This window comes from Dromiciops gliroides, chromosome 2 (genome assembly GCF_019393635.1).
Source record: "Dromiciops gliroides isolate mDroGli1 chromosome 2, mDroGli1.pri, whole genome shotgun sequence".
Lineage (NCBI taxonomy): Eukaryota > Metazoa > Chordata > Mammalia > Microbiotheria > Microbiotheriidae > Dromiciops > Dromiciops gliroides.
Genome location: NC_057862.1, coordinates 307,973,562 through 307,996,016, shown reverse-complemented (window position 1 = coordinate 307,996,016; position 22,455 = coordinate 307,973,562). Strand labels below are relative to the sequence as shown.

At 47.1% G+C, this 22,455-nt stretch overlaps 2 protein-coding genes across 2 annotated transcripts; both read left to right on the top strand.

Annotated features, from left to right (window-relative positions):
• The first annotated feature begins 1,435 nt into the window (after window positions 1-1,435).
• On the top strand, window positions 1,436-15,314 carry SPATA24 (spermatogenesis associated 24). The gene is made up of 6 exons (XM_043988508.1): window positions 1,436-1,629; window positions 6,859-6,924; window positions 7,261-7,391; window positions 7,516-7,586; window positions 14,917-15,019; window positions 15,175-15,314. Exons 1-6 carry the CDS (start codon window positions 1,513-1,515, stop codon window positions 15,302-15,304), a joined length of 618 nt encoding a protein of 205 aa, XP_043844443.1. The 5' UTR covers window positions 1,436-1,512; the 3' UTR covers window positions 15,305-15,314.
• Window positions 15,315-17,640: 2,326 nt separating this feature from the next.
• Window positions 17,641-22,008, top strand: PROB1 (proline rich basic protein 1). Its single transcript, XM_043981023.1, has one exon. It carries the CDS (start codon window positions 17,797-17,799, stop codon window positions 20,920-20,922), a length of 3,126 nt encoding a protein of 1,041 aa, XP_043836958.1. The 5' UTR covers window positions 17,641-17,796; the 3' UTR covers window positions 20,923-22,008.
• The last annotated feature ends 447 nt before the right edge of the window (window positions 22,009-22,455 follow it).

Genomic DNA, 22,455 nt, shown 5'->3' with positions numbered 1-22,455 from the left:
CATTAAGGCAAGGGACTCCAACAGACAGAAATGGCAGTGTCTAAACATAGGCAAAGGCAAGGCAATTCGGGGAAAAAAGACAACAGGGCATAGAAAGTAGGCCAACAGTTACCTGTCATGTAAACCTTGTAGAGTAGTATGAGATAAGGCCAAACAGGTAATATGGAGCAGGGTTGTGCAAAAGGACTTGAATGCTAGAGTCAGTTCAGATTATATTTAGTAGACAAATTTACTACCTGCTGTCTGAAGGACTTAGTTTTGTGTATTAGTTTATGTATCCTAAACTTAACTGTTTTTTCATCCTGGTATTTAAAAACAATGAATAATGGGTCATGTCAGTTAAAACTAAGGCAAGATGGAGCTTCATCTTTTTAGATTTTATTTATGTCCTTTTCACTTTAACTTTTACAGGCTGAAAAGTTCAGGTGATTTTAATCTGTATTTTTACCTCAGTCCACTATAATCCACTACTCTCCTCTGGTTCTGTTATGACTATCTTCAAATCAGTCAAGAAAATCCCATATTAGTGCAGGTCAGGGTGCACCCTTAGCTTTGGGGAGTAAGGGGTGGGGGGAGAGAGCAGAATTAGAAAATATGCTTAAGGCCAATTCCTTTGGACTGATAAGGTAGACAGTGGCAGTCAGAGAAGAGTTCTGCTTGAAAAGGGCTGCAGCCTGTCCCCCAAAGAATTCAGCCCTTCATGCCATTGATTGGAACGGCAGGCCGCCACAGGAAAAGGGACTCTGGATGTGGTAAAGGCTGAGGAAGATGAGGAGATTGAGCAGCATAGAGGGCAAAGGCTCTCGGATAATTTGTGCCCTGGGACAAAGCCTTGTGCCTCTAGGCTATTTGTGGCTCTGTGTCAAGATAGGATAATAGTTTCTGTTTCTCCTTTTGGTAATTCTAAACATTTTAAGAGTCTCTCTCGGTGGCAACAATATATACAAATTGGGTTAGAACTCTCAAAGATTAGTTTACAGAGACTTCTGGACTTCTTTCCTAAATCTTCTGCTTCCCTCATCCCGTTCAGGGAGGATTTCTCAGCAGTTACTCCCCCTTATGTTATAGTGGAGTCGAGCCCAGGTTCAATTCTCAGTCCTGCAGCCCCTTGCCATTACTACACTGGGAACCTCCTAGGATTGTAGAGGGCTTTTTGTGGGGCTTCTTGGGGCAACCAAAAAGGAAAAAAGCCCTGGAGACTGAAAGGAAGACAGATGTACTTTGAGAAAACAACAGGGTCAAAATAACACAGCTTATCACAGCGGGGTGAGGACAACAGGGTTCTGCCCGTCATTCACAAACGTGGCTCTGTCATATTCACTGCCTTTAAAGTTCTCTCGCGAGACTTCTTTCAGAGCCCGTGGTCCTCCGTCCTGTTGTTAGGGCAGAGGACCCGCCCCGGATGCTATGATTCTAGGCATTAGGTGGTACAGTTCTTTCATTGGCCTAGGTCGGGGAGGACCGGGAATCAAGAGGCGGCCATTTCTAACGAACAGGAGATAGGGGCGAAAGATGGCGGAGACTTCGAATAATTTTCTGGGGGACGAGAATACAGCATCTTTCGCCTTCGAACAACTTCGGGACGTAATTGGGTCTCAGAAGCAAGTGATCCACCGGCTAAAAAGCACGGTGCGGAGCCTGGTGGGCAGGGAGCGCGGCCGACGCCTAACGTCACAATGGATGGGGCGGGGTCTGACGTAAAGACCGGGAGCGGAGTGGGACCTGACTAAGTAAGGCGTGGGGGCGGGACTGGAGGCGGAGCCGAATGCCCCATTCTCTTGTGTTGGCAGAAGTGTGGCCAATGGCCGAACCTCTCGTTGTCAAGGCAACTGCCTGAGAATCTTTCCCTGGAATGGACCAGTCTCTCCGGCACAGCGGCAAAAGGGACCCACCCAGCGCCCCTGTGTGCCCCACTGTCGTCCCGAACAGCCCCTTCCCCAAGCTCTCTGTGCCCCTGTCTCCAGTCCAGGCTCGTCATCCTCCACCCCCGTGAACCCCATATTTACAGTACAGTCTGGATCTCATCATCTTGGGCACCCTGCACGGGTGCAGAGCTCCAGTCACTCCTCCCCAATCCCCTACCTTATCCTGAGATGCTCATTAGGGGCCTCTTAGACCTTGCCCAGACGATCTACCCAACATGCTATGCGCCTCCTACACCAGTGGGTTACACTGCAGGCCTGAAACTGTCTGTCACCCACTTGGCCATTCCTGTCCTTGACGATACGTTTTATCCCACTCATCTATATAGGAATAGGGCCTTGACGAGGGACTTCATTTCAGTTCCCCAGTGAGGAAACCCGTTCTATGAAAGTCTTGTCAGCAATTTCTTGTATTTTGGGTGTCAATCAACCAGCATTTATTAAGCACTTGCTCTGTGTGCCAGGCACTGTGCCATTAAGTTCTGGGGATACAAAGAAAGGCAAACACAGTCCCTGCCCTCAAGGAGCTCCCATTTTAATGGGAGAGACAATACACACATACAAGATGTATATGTATATATGTGTGTGTATGTATATATTAAGGTATATAATCATGTATACCTATGAATGTATATATGTAACGTGTGTATGCATATAATACACATGCATTGTGTGTGTGTGTGTGTGTGTGTGTGTGTGTGTGTGTGTGTGTGTGTGTGTGTGTGTGTACACAGACAGGGTAGTTGGAAGGTAGTCTCAGTTAAATGCCTCAATAGCTGGAAGCCCAAAAAGGCCTCTTGCAGAAGGGGAGATTTGAAGTGAGTCTTACAGGAAACCAAGGAAACTTAAAGAGAGGCCAGAAAGGTGAAGAGGGGCAAAGCGCTCCAGGCATGAGGCACAGCCAGTGCCTAGATCATAGAATTATCCTGGAGAGGAGTAAGTAAACAGGATGGAAAGCTTTGAATGCCAAAACAGGACTTTATATTTAATCTAAGGCAATAAGGAGCAATTGGAGTTTATTGAGAAGGGGGAGAATGACATGGTCAGACCTATATTATTATTTTTTTAAACCACCTTATGAATTGAGTGAAGGATGGATTGGAGTAGGGAGAGGAGGCAGAGAAAACAGTTAAAAGGCTAAGATGTTGACAAAGAACACGGATGAAAGGAATATGAGTGGAGAGAAGGGGACTTCCATGAGAGGTGTTGTGTGATAGTCTAAGCTACAGTATTTGGCAATGAACTGGGTATGTTGGACAAGTGCAGGTGAGGATTTAAGAATGACCCTGTTGGGGCAGCTAGGTGGCGCAGTGGATAGAGCACCGGCCCTGGAGTCAGGAGTACCTGAGTTAAAATCCGGCCTCAGACACTTAACACTTACTAGCTGTGTGACCCTGGGCAAGTCACTTAACCCCAATTGCCTCACTAAAAAAAAAAAAAAAGAATGACCCTGTAGGCCTATAGGACTGGAAGAATGGTGGAGCCCTCAGTAGTAATAGAGAAGTTGGGGAGAAAAGAAGTTTTGGCAATAGTGAGAATGAACTCTGTTTTGGATATGTTGAGTTTGAGATGTCTTCAGAATATCCAGTTTGAGATGTCCAAAAAAGCAGTTAGTTGATGTGACTCAAGAGAGATAATAGGGGTGATGGAAAGAGATCTAGAGACCCTTGGGAAACATAAGCCTAGGTGGCTCTCAGTCTCTAGAGCACTGGAAAATTAAGTGATTTGCTTAGAAAGACACAGCCAGTATGTGTGTCAGACATGTGACCTGAACCTAGGAGTCTTTCTGGCTTTAAAGTCAGCTTATCTACTCTGCCATGCAGACATTTATCCCACATATGTCCCTGAAAGTCATCGTTAGCACGATGGAGTGAGTCTGAATATTTGAAATGCTATCACATAGGAGGGGATTTAGTTTTATTCACCTTGGACACAGCTGTCAGAACTAGGTGCAAAGGGGAGGGAGTGAGGTTACAGTTACAGGAAGGAAAGTTTATTCTTTTTTTTTTTTTTTTTTGCGGGGCAATGGGGGTTAAGTGACTTGCCCAGGGCCACACAGCTAGTAAGTGTTAAGTGTCTGAGGCTGGATTTGAACTCAGGTACTCCTGAATCCAGGGCCGGTGCTCTATCCACTTCGCCACCTAGCTGCCCCCAAACACCAATGATTCTTTTTTTTTTTTTTTTTTTGCAGGGCAATGGGGGTTAAGTTACTTGCCCAGGGTCACACAGCTAGTAAGTGTCAAGTGTCTGAGGCCGGATTTGAATTCAGGTCTTCCTGAATCCAGGGCTGGTGCTTTATCCACTGTGCCACCTAGCTGCCCCCACACCAATGATTCTTAAGAATAAAAAGCTTAGGTGACCCAAAGGATAATGGTGAATGTAAGCAGCATCATAATACTGTAGACTTGGAAGGGACTATAAAACTTATCTAGGTCTAATCCCTGACTAAAAAATCCACATGTCCTATCTAGTATGTAGGTACCTTCAAACTTCTACTTGTGGGCAACAAGGAGGCACAGTGGATAGAGCACCGGCCCTGGATTCAGGAGGACCTGAGTTCAAATCCGGCCTCAGACACTTAACACTTACTAACTGTGTGACCCTGGGCTCACTTAACCCCAATTGCCTCACTTAAAAAAAAAAAAAAAGGAAAAAAGAATCATTGGTGTTCAATGGTTTGGAGCATTTTAGCATCACCAGAAAGATGAGATGGGATGGGATGGGACCTATTATCTCATTAGTATAGGGAACTCCCCATGAGGAAATTTCCTCCACCAATGCAAATTAGCACCTGCCCAGCATAGGAAAGTTGTCTGACAGTTGCATGTTTGAATGTAAGAATATTGCTATTGAAAAGTTAGACTTTTGTTTCAGGGAGCTGCTGAAGATCATTGAAAATGCTGAATAATTTTCCTAATGCATTCCATCTTGCACCCTTCCTCTTATTGTCTATTTTATTGTCTATCAGCAGGGTTTATTCAAGATGGACTAACTTGGTAGGCTGCCCATCTGTTATGATCTGGCCAAGGCAGCTAGGTAGTACAATAGTTAAAGCACTAGCCCTGGAGTCAGGAGGACCTGAGTCCAAATCTCACCTCAGACACTTGGGCAAGTCACTTAACCCCAATTGCCTTAAATATCTGGGGCCATCTCCAGTCATCCTAATATGAACCTTGCCACTGGACCAGATGGCTCTGGAGGACAGAGTTTGAAGCTGGTGACTTTGCACAGCCCTGCCTCATTTAAATCAACTTCACTGCAAGTCAGGACATCACCTCCCAATGTCATGGTCCTCTTTGAGAATGAAGGACAACATAATCTGTCCAATACCCATTTTCTTTTTTAAAAGAAAGTAACAAAAAAAAAAAGTAACTTATTTTATTTTTGAATTAACAAGCATTAGTTTCACCTCCCTCTCACAATGCCCCCCAGGGGAAAAAGAAAATAAAATCAAAACTTATGTAATAAATGCATAATCAAGAAAAACAAATTCTCATATTGGCTATGTCTAAAACTATATATCTCATTCTGGACTCTGAGTCTGTCACCTTTCAAGAGATGAGTAGCAAGCTTTATTATCAGTCCTCTGGAATTGTGGTTGGTCATTTCATTGAACAAAGTTCTTAAGTCTTTCCAAGTTGTCTTTTCAATGTTGTAATTGTATAATAGTCATACCATGCCTACTGCATTGAAGGGATTCTGAGGATCACATGAGAAAAAATTTAGAGAGGAAAGTGACCTTGGAAATCATGGAAATTGTGGGCTCAGCAAAAGTGAAGCAACTTACCCAGAGTCCCATAGGTTAATAAATAGCAGAGCCGGCATGCAAACCCATGAAGGTCCTTAGAATTCTGTATCCAGTGTTCTTTCCCCAACACAATGCTTGCTATAAAGACATATGGAAAAACAGTTTTCATCCAGTCAACAAGCATTTTTAAGTGCCTGGTGGGTGCTAAGATACAAAGGGGAAAAAAGAAATAGCCTCTACCTTTATGGAATTTAAACATTCTATTGGGGCAGAAGATATTACTACACTGTCTATTGCAAAGCTTCTTAAACTGTGAGTCTTGACCCCATATGGGGTCATGATGGTCATGAAAAATTTGGCAGCTTTAAAAGACTCATATACCTATATACCCGGGGTCACATAAAAATGACTTGGGTGGGGACAGATAGGTGGCGCAGTGGACAAAGCACCGGCCCTGGATTCAGGAGGACCCGAGTTCAAATCCGACCTCAGACACTTGACACTTACTAGTTGTGTGACCCTGGGCAAGTCATTTAACCCTCATTTCCCCTGCAAAAACAAAACAAAACAAAAAATGAGTTGGGTCATAAATGGAAAAAGTTTAAGAAGCCCTGGTCTATCTGTCTGCATACAGATATATGCAACCATATACACATATATACTTACATACATAAGTACATATCAAATATATACTTCTACAAACTAAAAACTATGGTCTCCAACTTTATAATGTTCTGCCATTGCAATGCCAAGCTTTTCAACCAATCCATGCTATGACCTAAAAAAGATGGGGGAGCAGCTAGGTGGAGCAGTGAATAGAGCACCAGCCCTGGATTCAGGAGGACCTGAGTTCAAATCCGGCCTCAGACACTTAATACTTACTAGCTGTGTGACCTAGGCAAGTCACTTAACCCCAATTGCCTTACCAAAAAAAAAAAAAAAGGATGGGGGGATCAATTGTAAAGTAGCATATATGTATATGTATATATATGTGTGTGTGTGTGTGTGTGTGTGTGTGTGTGTGTGTGTGTATGGGACTACTGTTATCATTCCCAAACCATTCACAACTTGCTCACCCCACATTCCTTTATTCCTTTTTCTCTTCTTCCCAAACTCCCTGGCCTCCAGGCATTTTTGGTCCCCAGGTCCCCCTTTTAATTATCTACCAACCCTGTGGTTGCATTGCAGATGGCCATCCAGGAAGAGAAATTTGTGAGTAAAGAAGAATACGAAGCTGTAGTAAAGAAGTTGGAGGTAAAAGGGTCCTTCCCTGTGGGCAGGGACCCTCCCCCCCATGGCAAAGGAACACTAGAATAGAGGAGTAGTGGGAATAAAAGAGGATTGGGATCTTTGAGATCTTTTGCCCATATCCCCATGGGGGTAGGGCAGCCAGAGTCCTCCCCCAGGCAGGTGATGCTCTGGTCTCTCCAGGGCTCCAGGCAACCCGAGTTAGTTGTTTATGTCCCCAAAGAATAAGCACAGTGAGATCTTGTATTTATTCCCTGGACCTTTCAGTTAATTGTGTGATGCTAAAAACAGGGGAATCTCATCTGGCATGGGGGGTATGCTAATGGAGAAATCTGATTATAGGAGGAGAAGGCAGCCCATGCCCAGACCAAGGGCCTGTTGGCTAAAGAGACAGAGAAACTGCAATTTGCTCTTGGAGAGGTGGAGGTGCTGTCCAAGCAACTGGAGAGAGAAAAGCAGGCTTTTGAAAAGGCGTAAGTTTAAAAAAAAAAGGCATTAGTGGGTTCTGTGGGAAAGAGAAGCATGGAGTAGAGGGGAGTATCCAGAGATGAGCTGCCCTCCCCCAGTCACCCAGACATCTTGTCGTTTCCAATTTAGGCTATCCAGTGTCAAGAACAAAGTTCTGACAGAGTCCACCAAGAAGGACAAGCTTATCACCAAGTGCAATGGTAAGAGGGCTGGTAAGGGGAAGTCCCAACCCTTTTCCCTAAAGATGAGGATAAACCCAATCTCAGTTGGGTCATGGGGAGTGAACAAGGGGACTGAAGAAAAACTAGAGACCAGAAAAGATAAGGCAAGTAGATTGTTTGTTTGTTTTTTGCGGGGCTATGAGGGTTAAGTGATTTGCCCAGGGTCACACAGCTAGTAAGTGTCAAGTATCTGAATCCGGATTTGAACTCAGGTCCTCCTGAATCCAGGGCTGGTGCTATAGAAATATATATATTGGGGGCAGCTAGGTGGCGCAATAGATAAAGCACCAGCCCTGGATTCAAGAGGACCTGAGTTCAAATCCTACCCCAGACACTTGACACTAGCTGTGGCAAATCACTTAACCCTCACTGCCCCACATTAAAAATATATATATATGTATGTATATCTATGTATATATAAAGAAAAGTATATGTGATTAAGTGGTATTTAGATTGAGAATTAAGTTGTTAGAAAAAGCTAACAGGATCGCACACAGTAACAGCAGTACTGTATGATGAACAACTGTGAATGATTTACCTGTTCTCCATAATACAATGATCTGAGATAATCCCAAAGGACTCATGATAAAAAATGATATCCACCTCCAGAAAAAGAACTGATAGTCTGAATGTAGATGGAAGCATACTAGTTTTCACTTTCTCTCTTTTTTTTTAGTTTGAGTTTTGAGTTTTCTTCCACAAAATGACTAATATGTAAATGTTTTACATGATTTCACATGTATAACCTATATCAGATTGTTTACTGTCTCAGGGAGGGATAGAATTTAGAACTCAAAACTTTAAAAAAAAACCCACAATGAATGTTAAAAATTGTTTTTAAAGGTAATTCGGGGGAAACAAAATATTATTTTAAAAAGCTGATTTGACCTTAGGTTCCATTAAGAACAGAAATAGTGCCCAGAATATTGTTATCTATCAACAAACTGAATCATGGAGGCTACTTTATTAACTCTACTAGGTCTTGATGAGAATAATCTACACCTGCATTGAGGGCATCCTCTGTGTGTATGTGTGTGTGTGGCAATTGGGGTTAAGTGACTTGCCTAGGGTCACACAGCTAGTAATTGTTAAGTGTCTGAGGCCGGATTTGAACTCAGGTCCTCCTGGATCCAGGGCCGGTGCTCTATCCACTGTGCCATCTAGCTGCCCCGAGGGCATCCTTAGTGAAGGTGTGAGAAAGAAATGACATCCTACAACAACCCATGTCTTTAGCATCATACAATTAACTGAAAGGTCCAGGGAATGAATACAAGATCCCACTGTGATTATTCTTTTGGGGGTATAAACAAATATTTGACTCATTAGAGCAAAATGCCACCTTAAAAGGATTTCCACTCCCATGCCTAAGTCAAAATCTCACGAGATTCCTTGAAAGATGTTGTAACAAGAGTGATAACTTGGTTCCTTGACCCCCCACCCCCACCCCGCCGAGTATTAATATCAAGTGAAGCATAAAGCTGACACTTCTTGTTGGCCACTACCATGAAGAATATTTTGCACAAGAGTCCAGATCAAAGTCAGGCTCCCTGTACAAGGTGAGGTCCACACAGAACAGGAGGGAGCCCTTCAAGATAGGAGAGAGTGTAGGGGCATCCTTGTTTGCAGATAATGGTCTGAGGAAGGCTACTGACCTGGACAGCATCCAGAGGAGAGTGAGAGAGACCAGGGTCATGTGGGGATTTGAAAACCATAAAACAACGTCTGACATTTATTTGATGCTTTAATATTTCTGAAGCACTTTTTGATGATCTCATATCTAGGCACAACTCAGTAAAGTAGGAGCTATTATTTACTCCACTTTACAAATGAGAATATTGGAGCTCAGAGAGTTTGAGGGTCAAACAGCTACGAAAACGGGATTGGAGCCTGTTGTTCGGTCAGTTGTGTACAGCTCATTGTGACCCTATGGACATTAACATGCCGATACCGTACATGGGGTTTTCTTGGCAAAGATACTATAGTCGTTTGCCATTTCCTTCTTCAGTGAATTAAAGCAAAAAAGGTTAAGTGACTTGTCCAGGATCACAAAACCTAGTGTCTGAGGCAGGATTTGAACTCTGGTCTATTTGTCTCCAGGCCTTATCAAGGACTTTCTCTCCACTGAGACCTAATTGCCTCCAGGCTTGGAGCCTATGTCTTCCCAACTCTTTGTCCAGTGCTGTATCCCTTCTGGCATGCTGCTTTCCTATGACTAGAACACAGGACAAATAGTTGAAAGAACTAGATATAGTTAGTCTTGAGAAAAGAAGACTTAGGGGGATGGGGTGTGATAGCTGCCTTGAAGGGCTGTCAATAAGTAAAGAAATTCTTGGGGCAGCTAGGTGGCGCAGTGGATACAGCACTGGCCCTGGATTCAGGAGGACCTGAGTTCAAATTTGGCCTCAGACACTTGACACTTACTAGCTGTGTGACCCTGGGTAAGTCACTTAACCCCAATTGCCTCACCAAAAAAAAAGAAATTCTTTTGGCCCCAGAGACAGAACTAAACACCATTGGTGTAAGTTGCAGAGGCAGATTTCATCTGCATGTAAGAAAAAACTTGAGCAATTAGAGCTCTCCAAAAGAATGGGATGACTTAAGCAGTTGTAAGAGATCTTCACGTGAATGCTGGAAACCCAGTTGCTGGGGGTATGCTGTGCTCAGTGCTTCCCAACCTTTCTTGATCCTCTGTTTTCCTGTGCCCCTCTATTCAATATGAAAGGAAATAAACTCTAGAGTTGACCAGGCATATGTACATAAGAAATTAAAATAGAAGATTAATTCTCCAATGGGTACACCAAAAATTTTGTAACTTCATTGATTGGAATGAACTTGATGGAATGAACAAGTTTGGGGTTTCTGGAATATTCCATTTGAATAATATAGTTCTTTAATAAAATTTCCCCATTCCCTCAACCTTAACAGGCTTTCTTCTATTCCACAAGGGTGGGAGGCATCTATGCCCTATGCTGGGAAGCCCTGCTGTAGATGTCATTTAGGAATCAAATATGGATTGGAATGGGTGACCTCTGAATTCCCTTCCAACTTTATAATAGACAAAAATGTGAGATAGCAAGACCTGGGTTCAAATCCTGTGTCTGTTACATACTAGCTGTGTCAACCTGAACTAGTTATTTACCTATAAAGTAAGGATAATAATAGCCCCTACCTCACAGAGTTGCTGAGAGACCTAAATGAGATCATGTTTATAACAACTCTGTATACTCTAAAGTGCAATATCAATGCCAATTATTTAATAATACCTTATTATTTCTCTTTAAAAAACCCACCCCTCTTCCAAACTTGTGTATTTCTTTCAAGGGTGCTGTAATCCTCCCAGTCATCCAGGTTCATCACCTCAGAGTCAGTCTTGCCTCTTCCTTTATCTTCATGAACCTCCTAGATTCAGTTGTTGAATCCTATCAACTCTCCACAACATCTCTTTCATTCATTCCCTTCTCTCCACTGACTTAGCTCCACCAAGAACCTAGCATAGACCTTTACCAACTTTCACCAAGACTACTAAAATAACCTCACAATCAGTCCCCCTGCTTTCCAATCTTTTTTTAAAATAATAAACATTTTTATTTATAGGTTTGAGTTCCAAATTTTATCCCCCCCTTCCCTCCTTCCCTCCTTTCCCTCTCCCCTCCCAGAGGTGGTAAGTAATCAGGTAAGGGTTATACATATGCAACTATGTAAACATTACCATATTAGTCATCTTGTCCAAGAAAACCTGAATAAAAGAAAGAAATGAAAGAAAATGAAAAATAGCATGCTTCAGTCTGTGTTGCATCAGTATTAGTTCTTTCTTTGGAGGTGGATAGTATGTTTCATCATTAGTCTTTTGGGATTGTCTTGGATCATTGTATTGTATTGTTCACAGTTCTTCACTGGGCAATATTGCTGTCACTGTGCACAACATTCTCCTGGTTCTACTTACTTCATTATACATCAGTTCATACAAGTCTTTCCAGGCCTTTCTGATATCATCCTGTTTGTCATTTCTTATATCTGCTTTTCTATCTTTTTTCTAATCTTTCACACAACAGCTGTCAAAATAATTTTCCTAAAGTCTCTACGCATAGAGTTTTTATGTAAATAGCAATTTTTCCAACTACATGTAAAGATAGTTTTCAACATTCATTTTTTTAAATAAGATTTTGAGTTCCAAATTTTTCTCCCTCCCTTGCCCTCCCCTCTCCCCAAGACGGCAAGCAAGTTATGCATGTTCAATCAAGTTAATCATATTTCCACATTAGTCATGTTATGAAAGAAGAAACATAAAAGAAAAAATAAGAAAAGAAAAAAACAAAGTGAAAATAGTCTGCTCTGATCTGCATTCAGACTCCATCAGTTCTTTCTCTGGATGTGGAAAGCATTTTCCATCATGAATCTTTTGAAATTGCCTTGGATTACTGTATTGCTGCTCTGTTCATAAACTTTCAGTGACTTGTCTCTAGAATAAAATATAAACCATTTAAAGTCCTCTGTAATCTGGCCGTACCCTATTTCAAAGTACTATTCCCAAGAGCAACTAGGTGGCACAGTGTGGATAAAGCACCAGCCCTGGATTCAGGAGGATCTGAGTTCAAATATGGCCTCAGACACTTAACACTTACTAGCTGTGTGACTTTGGGCAAGTCAATTAACCCTCATAGCCTCGCCAAAAAGAGAGAGAGAGAGAGAGAGAGAGAGAGAGAGAGAGAGAGAGAGAGAGAGAGAGAGATTATATTCATTAGGCTTTCATTCTTTGGGGCAGCTAGGTGGCACAGTGGATAGAACACCGGCCCTGGATTCAGGAGGACTTGAGTTCAAATCCGGCTTCAGACACTTGACACTAGCTGTGTGACCCTGGGCAAGTCACTTAACCCTCATTGCCCTGCCCAAAAAACAACAACAACAACAAAAAAAACCAATAGTCATTTAGCACGTCACTGACTGTTTATTGGCACAGTGCCTGCTGGCACATAGGAGAAGGAGCTTCAGAAATGCTTATTGACTGACTGGAACAGATGCAGTCACGTGACTACTTCCCAAAGCAGTGCCTCACAGCACACAGTAGCTATGCCAGACTGGGAGTTTACCTGCATTTAGGAAATGTCTTTCTATTCAACCTCCTCATCATCATGTGCTTTGCTTGTTAACAAGGAGGAGAACCATGGGCTAGTTGGCTGATTCACCAGACTCCATAGAGGCAACATTAGTGGGCTGATGTTGGAAGTCTCTTGAAGTGACTAAGGAATCTTATTTGTCTTGGAGACTGTGGTAGTTAACATTTTTTGAATCAGTGACTTGGATGAAGGTGTAGACGGCACATTGATCGGATCAGCAGATGACACAAAGCTACGATGAGGGACAGTGAGCATGCTGGATGACAGTCATGATTCAGAAAAGAACTCATCAAACCATGTATAATAATGGGCTTAATATAAATTGAGTTTGAAATCTAATAGGGATAAATGTAAAAAATATTTTACTTGAGTTTAAAAGACTTGATTTTATAAGAATAGGGTAGAAGAGGCACAGTTAGATAAGAATGCCAATAAAAATGTTCCTGTGGTGAGGGCTAGGAGACTTCAGGCTCAGGAAGTATGTTATGAGTCAACAGTTTGACCCTGTCACTAAAAGAGGGGTTGTGATATCAGGCCTAATTAATTTGCATATAAGGTCCAGAATTACAAAGGTGAGAGTCTGACTGTATTCTGCCCTGATCAGTCCAAATCTAGAGTTCCATCCAACAAGTTGGAGTGATTCCAGAGGCAAAGACAGTGAGGATAATGAGGGCCCTGGAGATAAAGCAATATGAAGATTCCAGATGTTAAACCTGGAGGAAAGAAGCCTTTATGAGAGGGAAGGAATCACTGTCTTCAAATATTTTGGCTGCTGTCATATAGAGACTGAATAGGATGAGAACCTATGGTTGGCCTCAGAAAACAAAACTAGAAGCAGTGGGTGGAAGGGGGTATGGAGAGGGATTTAAACTCAATAGAGGGGAAACCTTTCTTTGTAGGGGAAGGGAAACCTTTCTAACAATTAGATCTTTCCAAAAGTGGAATGGGCTGCCTGGAGAAAGTGGGTTCCAGGGGAGGCCTGGAGGTCCAGGGATGTTATGTTCTTTGTTTTTTTTATGTGGGGCAATGAGGGTTAAGTGACTTGCCCAGGGTCACACAGCTAGTAAGTGTCAAGTGTCTGAAGTTAGATTTGAACTCAGGTCCTCCTGAATCCAGGGCCAGCACTTTATCCACTGCATCACCTTCCTGTCCCCTGTGTTATGTTTTTCAAGTATGGACAAAAGGGCCTCTGACATCCCCTACAGCTCTGAGATTTTGTAATTCTGTTTAACCCAAGCTCCTAGGCAAGCCCCCCAACTTGCCAACATTTTGGCTTCAAAATAATACCAAAAAAAAAATTTTTTAAGGAAACATCACAAAGGTAGAATTTTATGATTCAGAAGGCCTGAGTTCAAATCTCAATCCCAATAACTATTTTTGTGACTTTGGGCAAATTACTTCCCTTCAAGGAGCTTCTGTTTCCTCCTCTATATGATCCAATTTCTGAGTGAGCTGGTTTATTTAAGGCCCCCTCCCATCTTTAAATTCTATGATCTAGGGGCAGCTAGGTGGCACAGTGGATAAAGCACCAGCCCTGGAGTCAGGAGGACCTGCGTTCAAATCTGGCCTCAGACACTTAACACTTACTGGCTGTGTGACCCTGGGCAAGTCACTTTTGCCTCACCAAAATCAATCAACCAATCAATAGATAAATAAATGAATGAATGAATAGATAAATAAATTCCATGATCTACTAGCTCCTCTTTGCAGGTACCAGAAGGCCCCATAAAGGGTCCAGGCTGCTGCCTGCCATGGTCCCAGGCTTTTCTTTGTACATGCTCCCCTAGTAAGGCCCTATGTTTCCTGACCCTAATTAGGCCTTCATGGCACCTAGAGGTCTATAGTTTTCCTTGGAATCTCCTGATTATCATTCCTTGTTAAACCAATGACTTGACTTACTGTGCAAGCAGCATAGCAGAGCTTTTTGATTGTAAAGGGGTTATCCTGGAGAGGGGTTGTCTCTTATTCAGTTAGACCCACTCTTTGAAGCTGAGTTACCTCTAGGAAAACTCATTCACAGGGAGTTGGAGGAGTGTCTGCATTTTGAAAGAAGACCCTGGTTGAGGGTAGTCCTTAATTCCAAAGAAATTACCCTAATTCTGATATTTCAAACATTCACTCCTCTGCTCCCAGGGCAAGGGTCCTCCCCTTCTCCCCTAGTCTAAGTGTTTGACAACCTCTCTCCTTCACTTCAGAAATTGAGTCTCACATTATAAAGCAAGAAGATATTCTTAATGGGAAAGAAAATGAAATTAAGGAACTGCAGAATGTCATCAGCCACCAGAAACAGATCTTCAGGTAAAGAGTTTGGATCCTCCTTCAGGTAAAGAGTTTGGATGTTTAGAAGCAAGGAAGCTGGGTGTTGAAGGAGTGTGGCACTGACTCTCCAAACTCCTTGATGGGTTCCTGCCCCAACAGCTGTCTCAGGCCTATCTCATGGGTCTCTGTTGCAGGCATCAGATATCGGACTTCCGGATTCAAAAGCAGCAAGAGAATTACATGGCCCAAGTGCTGGACAGGAAGCAAAAGAAGGCAGGTGGGCTGCTCTCCACCAGGGGTTTCAAGGGACTTGGAGACAAATAAATCTGCTTCCACTTACCTCTTTTCTGTGTCCTGATTTAAGGGCCCTCTCCTAGTCCTCTTATATCCCTCCACCTTCCCCTCTTACTGGATTTGCCCACTTCACTTGAGCTCAATCAGCCCCTGCTAGGAACCCCACCTTAGCCTCCTCCCCTGGCCCTGGTTCCTCTTGGGAAGGGGGTAATACATGAATGGCAGGCCCTTCTGCCTGACCAGGCCTAGGGAGCATGCGTGGGCTAGGGGATGAAGCATAGGACATGACCTGATTCTGGCATCAGCCCCTGCACCTGCCACACTGGACCCAGCACTCAGAGCTCAAACGCAACTGGCCAGGGAGGGGATACTCAGATTAAACACTCTCCCACTCTACTTTCTTTCCCATGGTTGGTGGGACAGTTCGGGGCTGAATTGTAGCCTAAGCAGAAGTGTTGAGTTCCTTGGATTCGGGGTGAGGGGTGGGGAGGGGAGGGAGTGGGAGGGAGGTGGGAGGGGGAATTCTCTCGTCCAATGGCTGCCCCACCCTTGTTTGGCTCCTCCCTACATAAACACTCCTAGTTACCCTGGTAACACCCCCTCCCCCTCCTCAGGGTTAAGTTAACTTGCTTAATTTAGCTTCCAGAGCTGGGGAAGCTTCTAGGCTGGAAGGTGATGGGGGATGGGGAAGCACTAATTGGGAACTTCCCAATGCAAGACCTCCAAACCCTGAAATGGATCTTTATCTGGATTTCAAAATTAACTTCTTCCATTAATCATCTCTTTTATATGTTTTAATATATTTTCAAAGTATTTGTGCAAACATTATCACATGATCCTCATCCCTTTAGAAGATTAAGCATTGTGTTTATTTTACATATGAGAAAACAGAAGGGGAGAATTGCCTTCCTCAAAGTAATACCATTAGTTGCAAAATTTTCCTGACCCTTAGGTCAAGCCTGGGATGAATCAAAAAATAAAAATAAATTGAAGGCATGTAATTTCCACCAACTTTTATCTGTGATAGACATCTTTCTGATATCTATCTGTGAATCTGTCCTTTTCCAGGTGCTTAAGGTGCATTGGAAATGGTAAATTTATGTCAAGAGAAAAAAGTTTAAAATCGTTAGAGCCCCTGCTTTTCAATTAAGCCAACCCGGAAAGTAACGACGTATGTTACTCTGATAAATGCAGATTCCAACTTGTGTAGTGGATTCCAGACTTCTGGTTCTGAATGCTCCAGCCTTAATCCTCATGCCTGCACAATCTTTGTCAAAGTCTAAAGCTTCCCCAGCTTCTAGACGGGAGCTGGTGAGAGTAATCAGAGCCCCAACACTCAGTATCATCCTAGTAGTGACCATAAAAGGGCCTGCTGAGAGGACTTTTCAGAGTTTTAGGACAAAAGAGCAGGTAGCATTAGGAAGAAGAAAGGGCAAGCCTTTATTCACTGTGGGGGTGGGGTGGGGGACAACGACAATTTCACATCAATTTTACTTCCAAGAATGTGCTGGTTTTAAACTTGGGTCATATGTCTGAGGGGTTTCCTAAGAGTCCTCATCTATAAAAGGGTCGCACTAATTGACCTCCAAGGTCCCTTCCAAATAACACACTCAGAAGTTTGGGAGCTTCTTCGGATAACGAAGAGGCTGTGTGGAAGAAATATGGGACTATACAACGTCCGATTCATGTTCCCGGGTACCAAACCAACCCGAAATGCCCTCTAGCTCCCCTTCCCCGATGCCTCCAGCCCGGAGTTCTATGCGAAGAGGCTAAACTTTTTCTTCTCTTTCTTCTTGACCCCACTCCCCCGCCCCCTACTCCCCTCCCTCCAGCCCTATTCCAACCCGGCCCGGGAATCCAGCCCAGCTTTGGGCACTTGGGCCTGAGTGATTGTGGAAGCCTACCCTTCCATAAAAGCCATTTCACCAACGGCAACATGAAAAGGAGAGGTCTCACTCCCCGCTCGGTTTTGGAGAAATTAAGGACCCTCGGCTACTTAATCTAATAAAACGGACTGTGCTGTTGGTAACCACTGGGGTAGAGATGCCAGACACACAAAAGTCCAAGCCCGAAACTCAGAATTGAGAATTGGAAGTGCCCTGTGCCCGCCAGGTGTGCCCAAGAAACAACTGCAGGGACCCCTTGGCTTTCTGACCTTGGTTCCTTGGGGGTGGCCCCCTGTCTTAGCCTCCCGCTGGGGCTCCTGGCACAGTTCGCCCCCCAGGCCGCATCATTATCCCGGGTCTGGTCTCGGCCCCTCCAGGCCGGCCAAAGCAGGGAGGAGTGGGCCGGGAGGGGAGGGGAGGGTGGAGGAAGGCGCTACTGGCCGTAGCCGGCCGCGGCTGCCGCTGGCTCGGGTTCAGATGCGGCCTCTTTAAGGCGTTGTGACCCGGCCGCGCCGGGACCCCGGGGCGGGGAGTGCGGGCAGGGGACAGAGCGGCCGGCGGCGGCGGAGGCGGCGGAGGCGGCGGCGTACTTGTGCGCGTCCCGAGCCCGGGCCCCCTCCGCAGCCCGCCCGCACCATGCTCTCCATCCTAGTCCCGCCGGCCGCGGGCGGCTTCCCCTCGGCCCTTGCGCTGCGCCAGGACTCCTCGGGCTCCTCCGGTTCTTACCACACCGCGCCAGGCTCGCCGGAGCCCCAGGGGCCGCGCCCCGTCCTGGACGGGGCGGACGATGACGGGGGCAGCGGAGTTCCTGGGCGGGGGCAACCGGCAAAGTTTGCGGGCCAGAACGCCAGGGTCCCTGGCCGAGGGGCGGGCCCAGCCGCGAGCGGGGGCTCGCAGCTTCGCTTGTCCATCAGCGCCCAGAATAGCCGCCAGGAGCCTGGATCCGGTTTCCCCAAGAGGCCGGGACAGCGCCCGAGCCCTTTCCAGCTCCGCACCCTGCCGTCGGGGGAGATGGAAGTGATCTTCACAACCGGGCCCCTAGGTGGGACTCCCGTGCAGTCCCCCAGCGACTCGGACGAGGCGGACAGCGAGGTGCAGCAGCTCACCGAGCTCAGTCTGCAGAATCTATCCCGCCCTCAGGGCCCTTACCTCGACGTGCATAGCCCCAGCGCGCAGGCCTCCTCCAGCCCATCCCCAGCTGTCTCCGACTGCAGCAACCAAGCTGACCGCTGGGCCACTTACCTGGACCTGCGTCAGGAGGCGGAATCTTCTGCCTCCAGGCTACCAGAACTCCCTGACACGTCCCGGAGAAGCCAGTTCGAATGCGTGGAGGTGGCACTTGAAGACCAGGCATCCTCGACTAAGCAGAGAACTGTCCCCAAGCGGCAGATAGAGCTGAGGCTTAAGCCGAGCCCTCCGGAGCTGGATTCAGCTGGGGCCAATGGGGTCCCCAGGCGCAAGCTGTTCCTGCGGACAGGCTCGCTGGACGAGTCTCTGACCCGCCTGCAGGCCGCCTCCAACCTCGTGCAGACAGCACTGGCCAGGAAGCTGCAGGCCGAGCAGCCCCTGCGCCCAGAGCAGCTAAGCCCAGGGGGCGGAGCTCGGCCCATCCAGACCCCGCCAGGTTCGCAGCTCCGGCCGGCCTGCGATACCCAGAAGCCGGCGGATTGGCCCCGAGCTTGGCCAGAGGCTCGGGAGAGCGAGGCCCCAACTAGACGGACTGTACGAAGCCCTCGAAGAGACTCAAAGGAACTCAAGCCCAAAGGGACCTCTCAGGCCAGGCTTCCCCCAAGAGAGCCGGCGAAAGAGGCACCCCTACCCCCTGGCAAGTCTGCGGGTTCGCGGGCCCCGGACGGGGTAGTTTCTATTAGAGTGCCGAGGCCCTGGCCCAGTCTTCGAGAGCGAGCTATTCGTCGGGACAAACCAGCCCCCGGGACGGAACCACTCGGTCCCGTGAGCTCCAGCATCTTCTTGCTGTCGGGAGAGAAGTCCCAGGAAGCTTCTGAGTCTCGGCCCCGCAATGAATGGAGCCAGCAGCCGAAATCCTTGTCCCCGAGGAGGACGCCAGAGGATCGGCCCCGCAATGAATGGAGCCAGCAGCCGAAATCCCTGTCTCCGAGGAGGACGCCAGAGGATCGGGTGGCCCAGGAAACTCCCAGTCTGTCTCCCCAGGAAACTTGGGATCCCGCTGTTCAGGAGTCGCTGATTTCGTCTATGCAGGACACTCCGACCGAAGCACTCCCGGAGACTACATCTACGCAGTCCACTCCGGAGCTAACTGTGCAGGGACAGCACATTTCACCCACGGGGGAGACTACAGTCCCTGATACTTGGGAGCCCAGAGACGCCCCCACTTCCTCCAGCAGATCACGAGTGACAATTCCGCGACCTCGGGACGTCCGGAAGCTGGTGAAGAACACCTACTCTCTGAGCTTCCCAGCTGCCGCCAGTTCCAGCCTGGCACTGCCTGAGCCCCTTTTCGCTCCCGAGGGCCCCAGCGAGGAGAGTGAGACTCCGCCCGGAGCTCCAGAGCCCCTTGCCACTGTTCACTACACCTCGACTTTCCAGAAGGACTTCCTGCCCGTAGTGACCCATCCCTACGAAGTCCCGGAGCCGCCGGCCCCTGGGGGAGTGGGAGTAAGTGACCCTGCTCCCCTTAGCTCCTGCGGGGCCCCACAGGGCCACCAACCTCCCCACCCTCAGCCCCAGCCAAAGGGCTACGAAGGAGGAGATCCGACTCCTCGGAGGAAAGCAGAGAATAATACGGCCAAGCCCTTTGCTCGAAGCGAGATTCGCCTCCCGGGAGCCCTGGCTTTGTCCAGGAAGCCAGGGGCCAGGGCCCAGCCTGAGTCCAGCACAGAGATCAGCCGTGCTTCCCCAGGGTACAGTCCTCAGGCCCAACGCCTCCTTCCTGAAGGAGAGGTCCAGGCCAATTCCCCAGGGGTTACCCTGGGGCCTCCCCCCATCTCCAAAGAACCAAGAGAAAGGCCAGAGGTGGAGAGGCACTGCCCACATCAGTGGCCAGGGACTGGGCAGACGCCTAGCTCCTTGACAGGGTCCCCACATCCAAACCTCAGGGGCTCCCTCCACCTGGGGTCCTCACACTCTGACCAGGCCAGTTCCCTGGCTCTGCAGGCCCAGAGCCCAGAGCCCAGAGCCAAACCCCAACCAGGCCTTGCTGGGACCCATCCTCCTGGGAACCAGATTACAGCCAAACCTGCTTCCCTGTCCCAGCCCAGGGCAGCTTCAGCACCTCCTATGGCCCAGGTCCTTGATAGCCCCTCCCGGGGCCAGGGTAGGGGCCCTCGGGGCTCTGGAACTACCCCATCAGGAAAGGTTCTGGTAGATCCAGAGAGTGGTCGCTACTATTATGTGGAGGCTCCCAAATCTCCTAGGTTAAAGTTGCTCTTTGACCCAGAGAGTGGTCAGTACCTAGAAGTTCTTGTTCCCCCCTCCCCAGCAGGGGCACCCCTTCGGTTCTACCCTTCCTTGCCACTAGGGCACAGCCTCTATCCTTCTCCATATGGGTCCTACCCTGGGCTCTCACTACCTCCTTCCCCTGGACCCTTGCCCCTTGGTCCCCCTGACCTGCTGGCCCCAGGAACCAAACTCCCCTGGGCTCCTGAGGGTGGCACTGTGGATGGTCTCTATTACCTGCCCACAGGAAATTCCCCTAGCCCATTACCGAGTCTTCCTCTACTTCTCTACTCTGGGCCTCCCAATTCTGGGCCTTCTACTGCTACCAAAGGCTTGCCATTTTGAGTGTGAAGACCCCCAGGCCCTGCCCACACCCCATTGCCTCCATAGGCCCCACCTAAAGGGGCTGTTATTCCAGCAGAGCCTTTGAACCCAACCTAGCCCTAACCTTCCCCCCAGTTCCTTTAACCCTGGCACCTTTCTGGTACATACCCACTCTAGATCCCAATCCTACCCCCAACCCACCCCTGTGACTTGCTCTTCTTTCTTTGCCTTTTTTTATTTCAATTTCCCACATCCACATCTACCACAACTACTACTTCTTCCCCACACACTCCCCTGCCCAAGGCTCCTCAGACCCTAGCTCCCACAGGATATGATCCTGACTCTGCCTCCAACCCCATTCCCCAGGGCACTGCTGGGGATGGAAGGGGGAACTCAGGGAGAAACTGTCATCCTTTCCTCCCAATCTATCCAGTTCTTTTCCTGTGCATCAACCCATGGTCTTAGGCAAGTGGAGGCACTGACATCAGTTATATATGATTGTTTGTCTGACATGTTCCCTGTCACCAGTGACAACCCAAAAAAGGAGGGGGGAGGTGTGACCCATCAAGAGGTGTGGGTGATTCCAGCTGTGAGAGTGGGTTTGGGAGTTATCCTGAGCCCTGAACTCAAGATACAGGTCCCTCCCTGGAGTCAGAGAGTAAGGGAAGTAGTGTGTATGTGGGGGGTTGGGGGCAAGATTTGTGCCCATTTTGAAGGTCTAGGAAAGAAATGGGAGACATTAAGTTCATAAGAAGATGGATCTGGCTGTGTCTTCCAGAAGAGTGTGTGGAGTACTGGTTAGTGACAGAGGGCTCTGAATCTTGTTTCAGGGCAGGGGAGGATGTTTAGGAGAGCCTGGGGTCTGTATCTAATATAGCCCCTCCATGACAGGGGGCTGTTGGAAAATACTCAACAGATCAATCAATCAACAAGCATTAATTAAGCACTTATCATAGCACTGGTACCAAGATTGAAATAATCCATACAAATTGTTGTTGTTTGTCATTCATTCTCCAAGAGGACCATGACAATCAGGGTGATGTCATGGCTTGCACTGAATTGGATTGAAGTGAGGGAGGGCTGTGCAAGGTCACCAACCTCACTCTCTCCTCCAGAGCCATCTGGGTCCAGTAGCAACATATACATCAAGATGACTGGAGATGCCCCAAATGTTTTCAGACAATTTGGGGTTAAGTGACTTGCCCAAGGTCACACAGCTAGTAAGTGTCTGAGGTCACATTTGAACTCAGGTCCTCCCAACTTCAGGGCCAGTATTCTAACCACTTAGCTGCCCCATCCCTACAAATTAAGAGAGAGGAACTGGGGGTGGGAGAAGGATAATGAGGGGGTCCGTGGTGTCGAGGATGAAGAGGAGGGGTACAGCCAAGATATCAGCAGCTGACTCCCTCTCCAATGTTACTTTCCTCCACCACAAAAACAAAACACAAAAGAACCTAACACCCTAACTTGGAACCTTTTCTTCTTTAGAAATGGCTGAACTTTTGTGAGAGTAAAACAGTGATTGGCATACCTCAGTGATCATTTAGTCCAGCA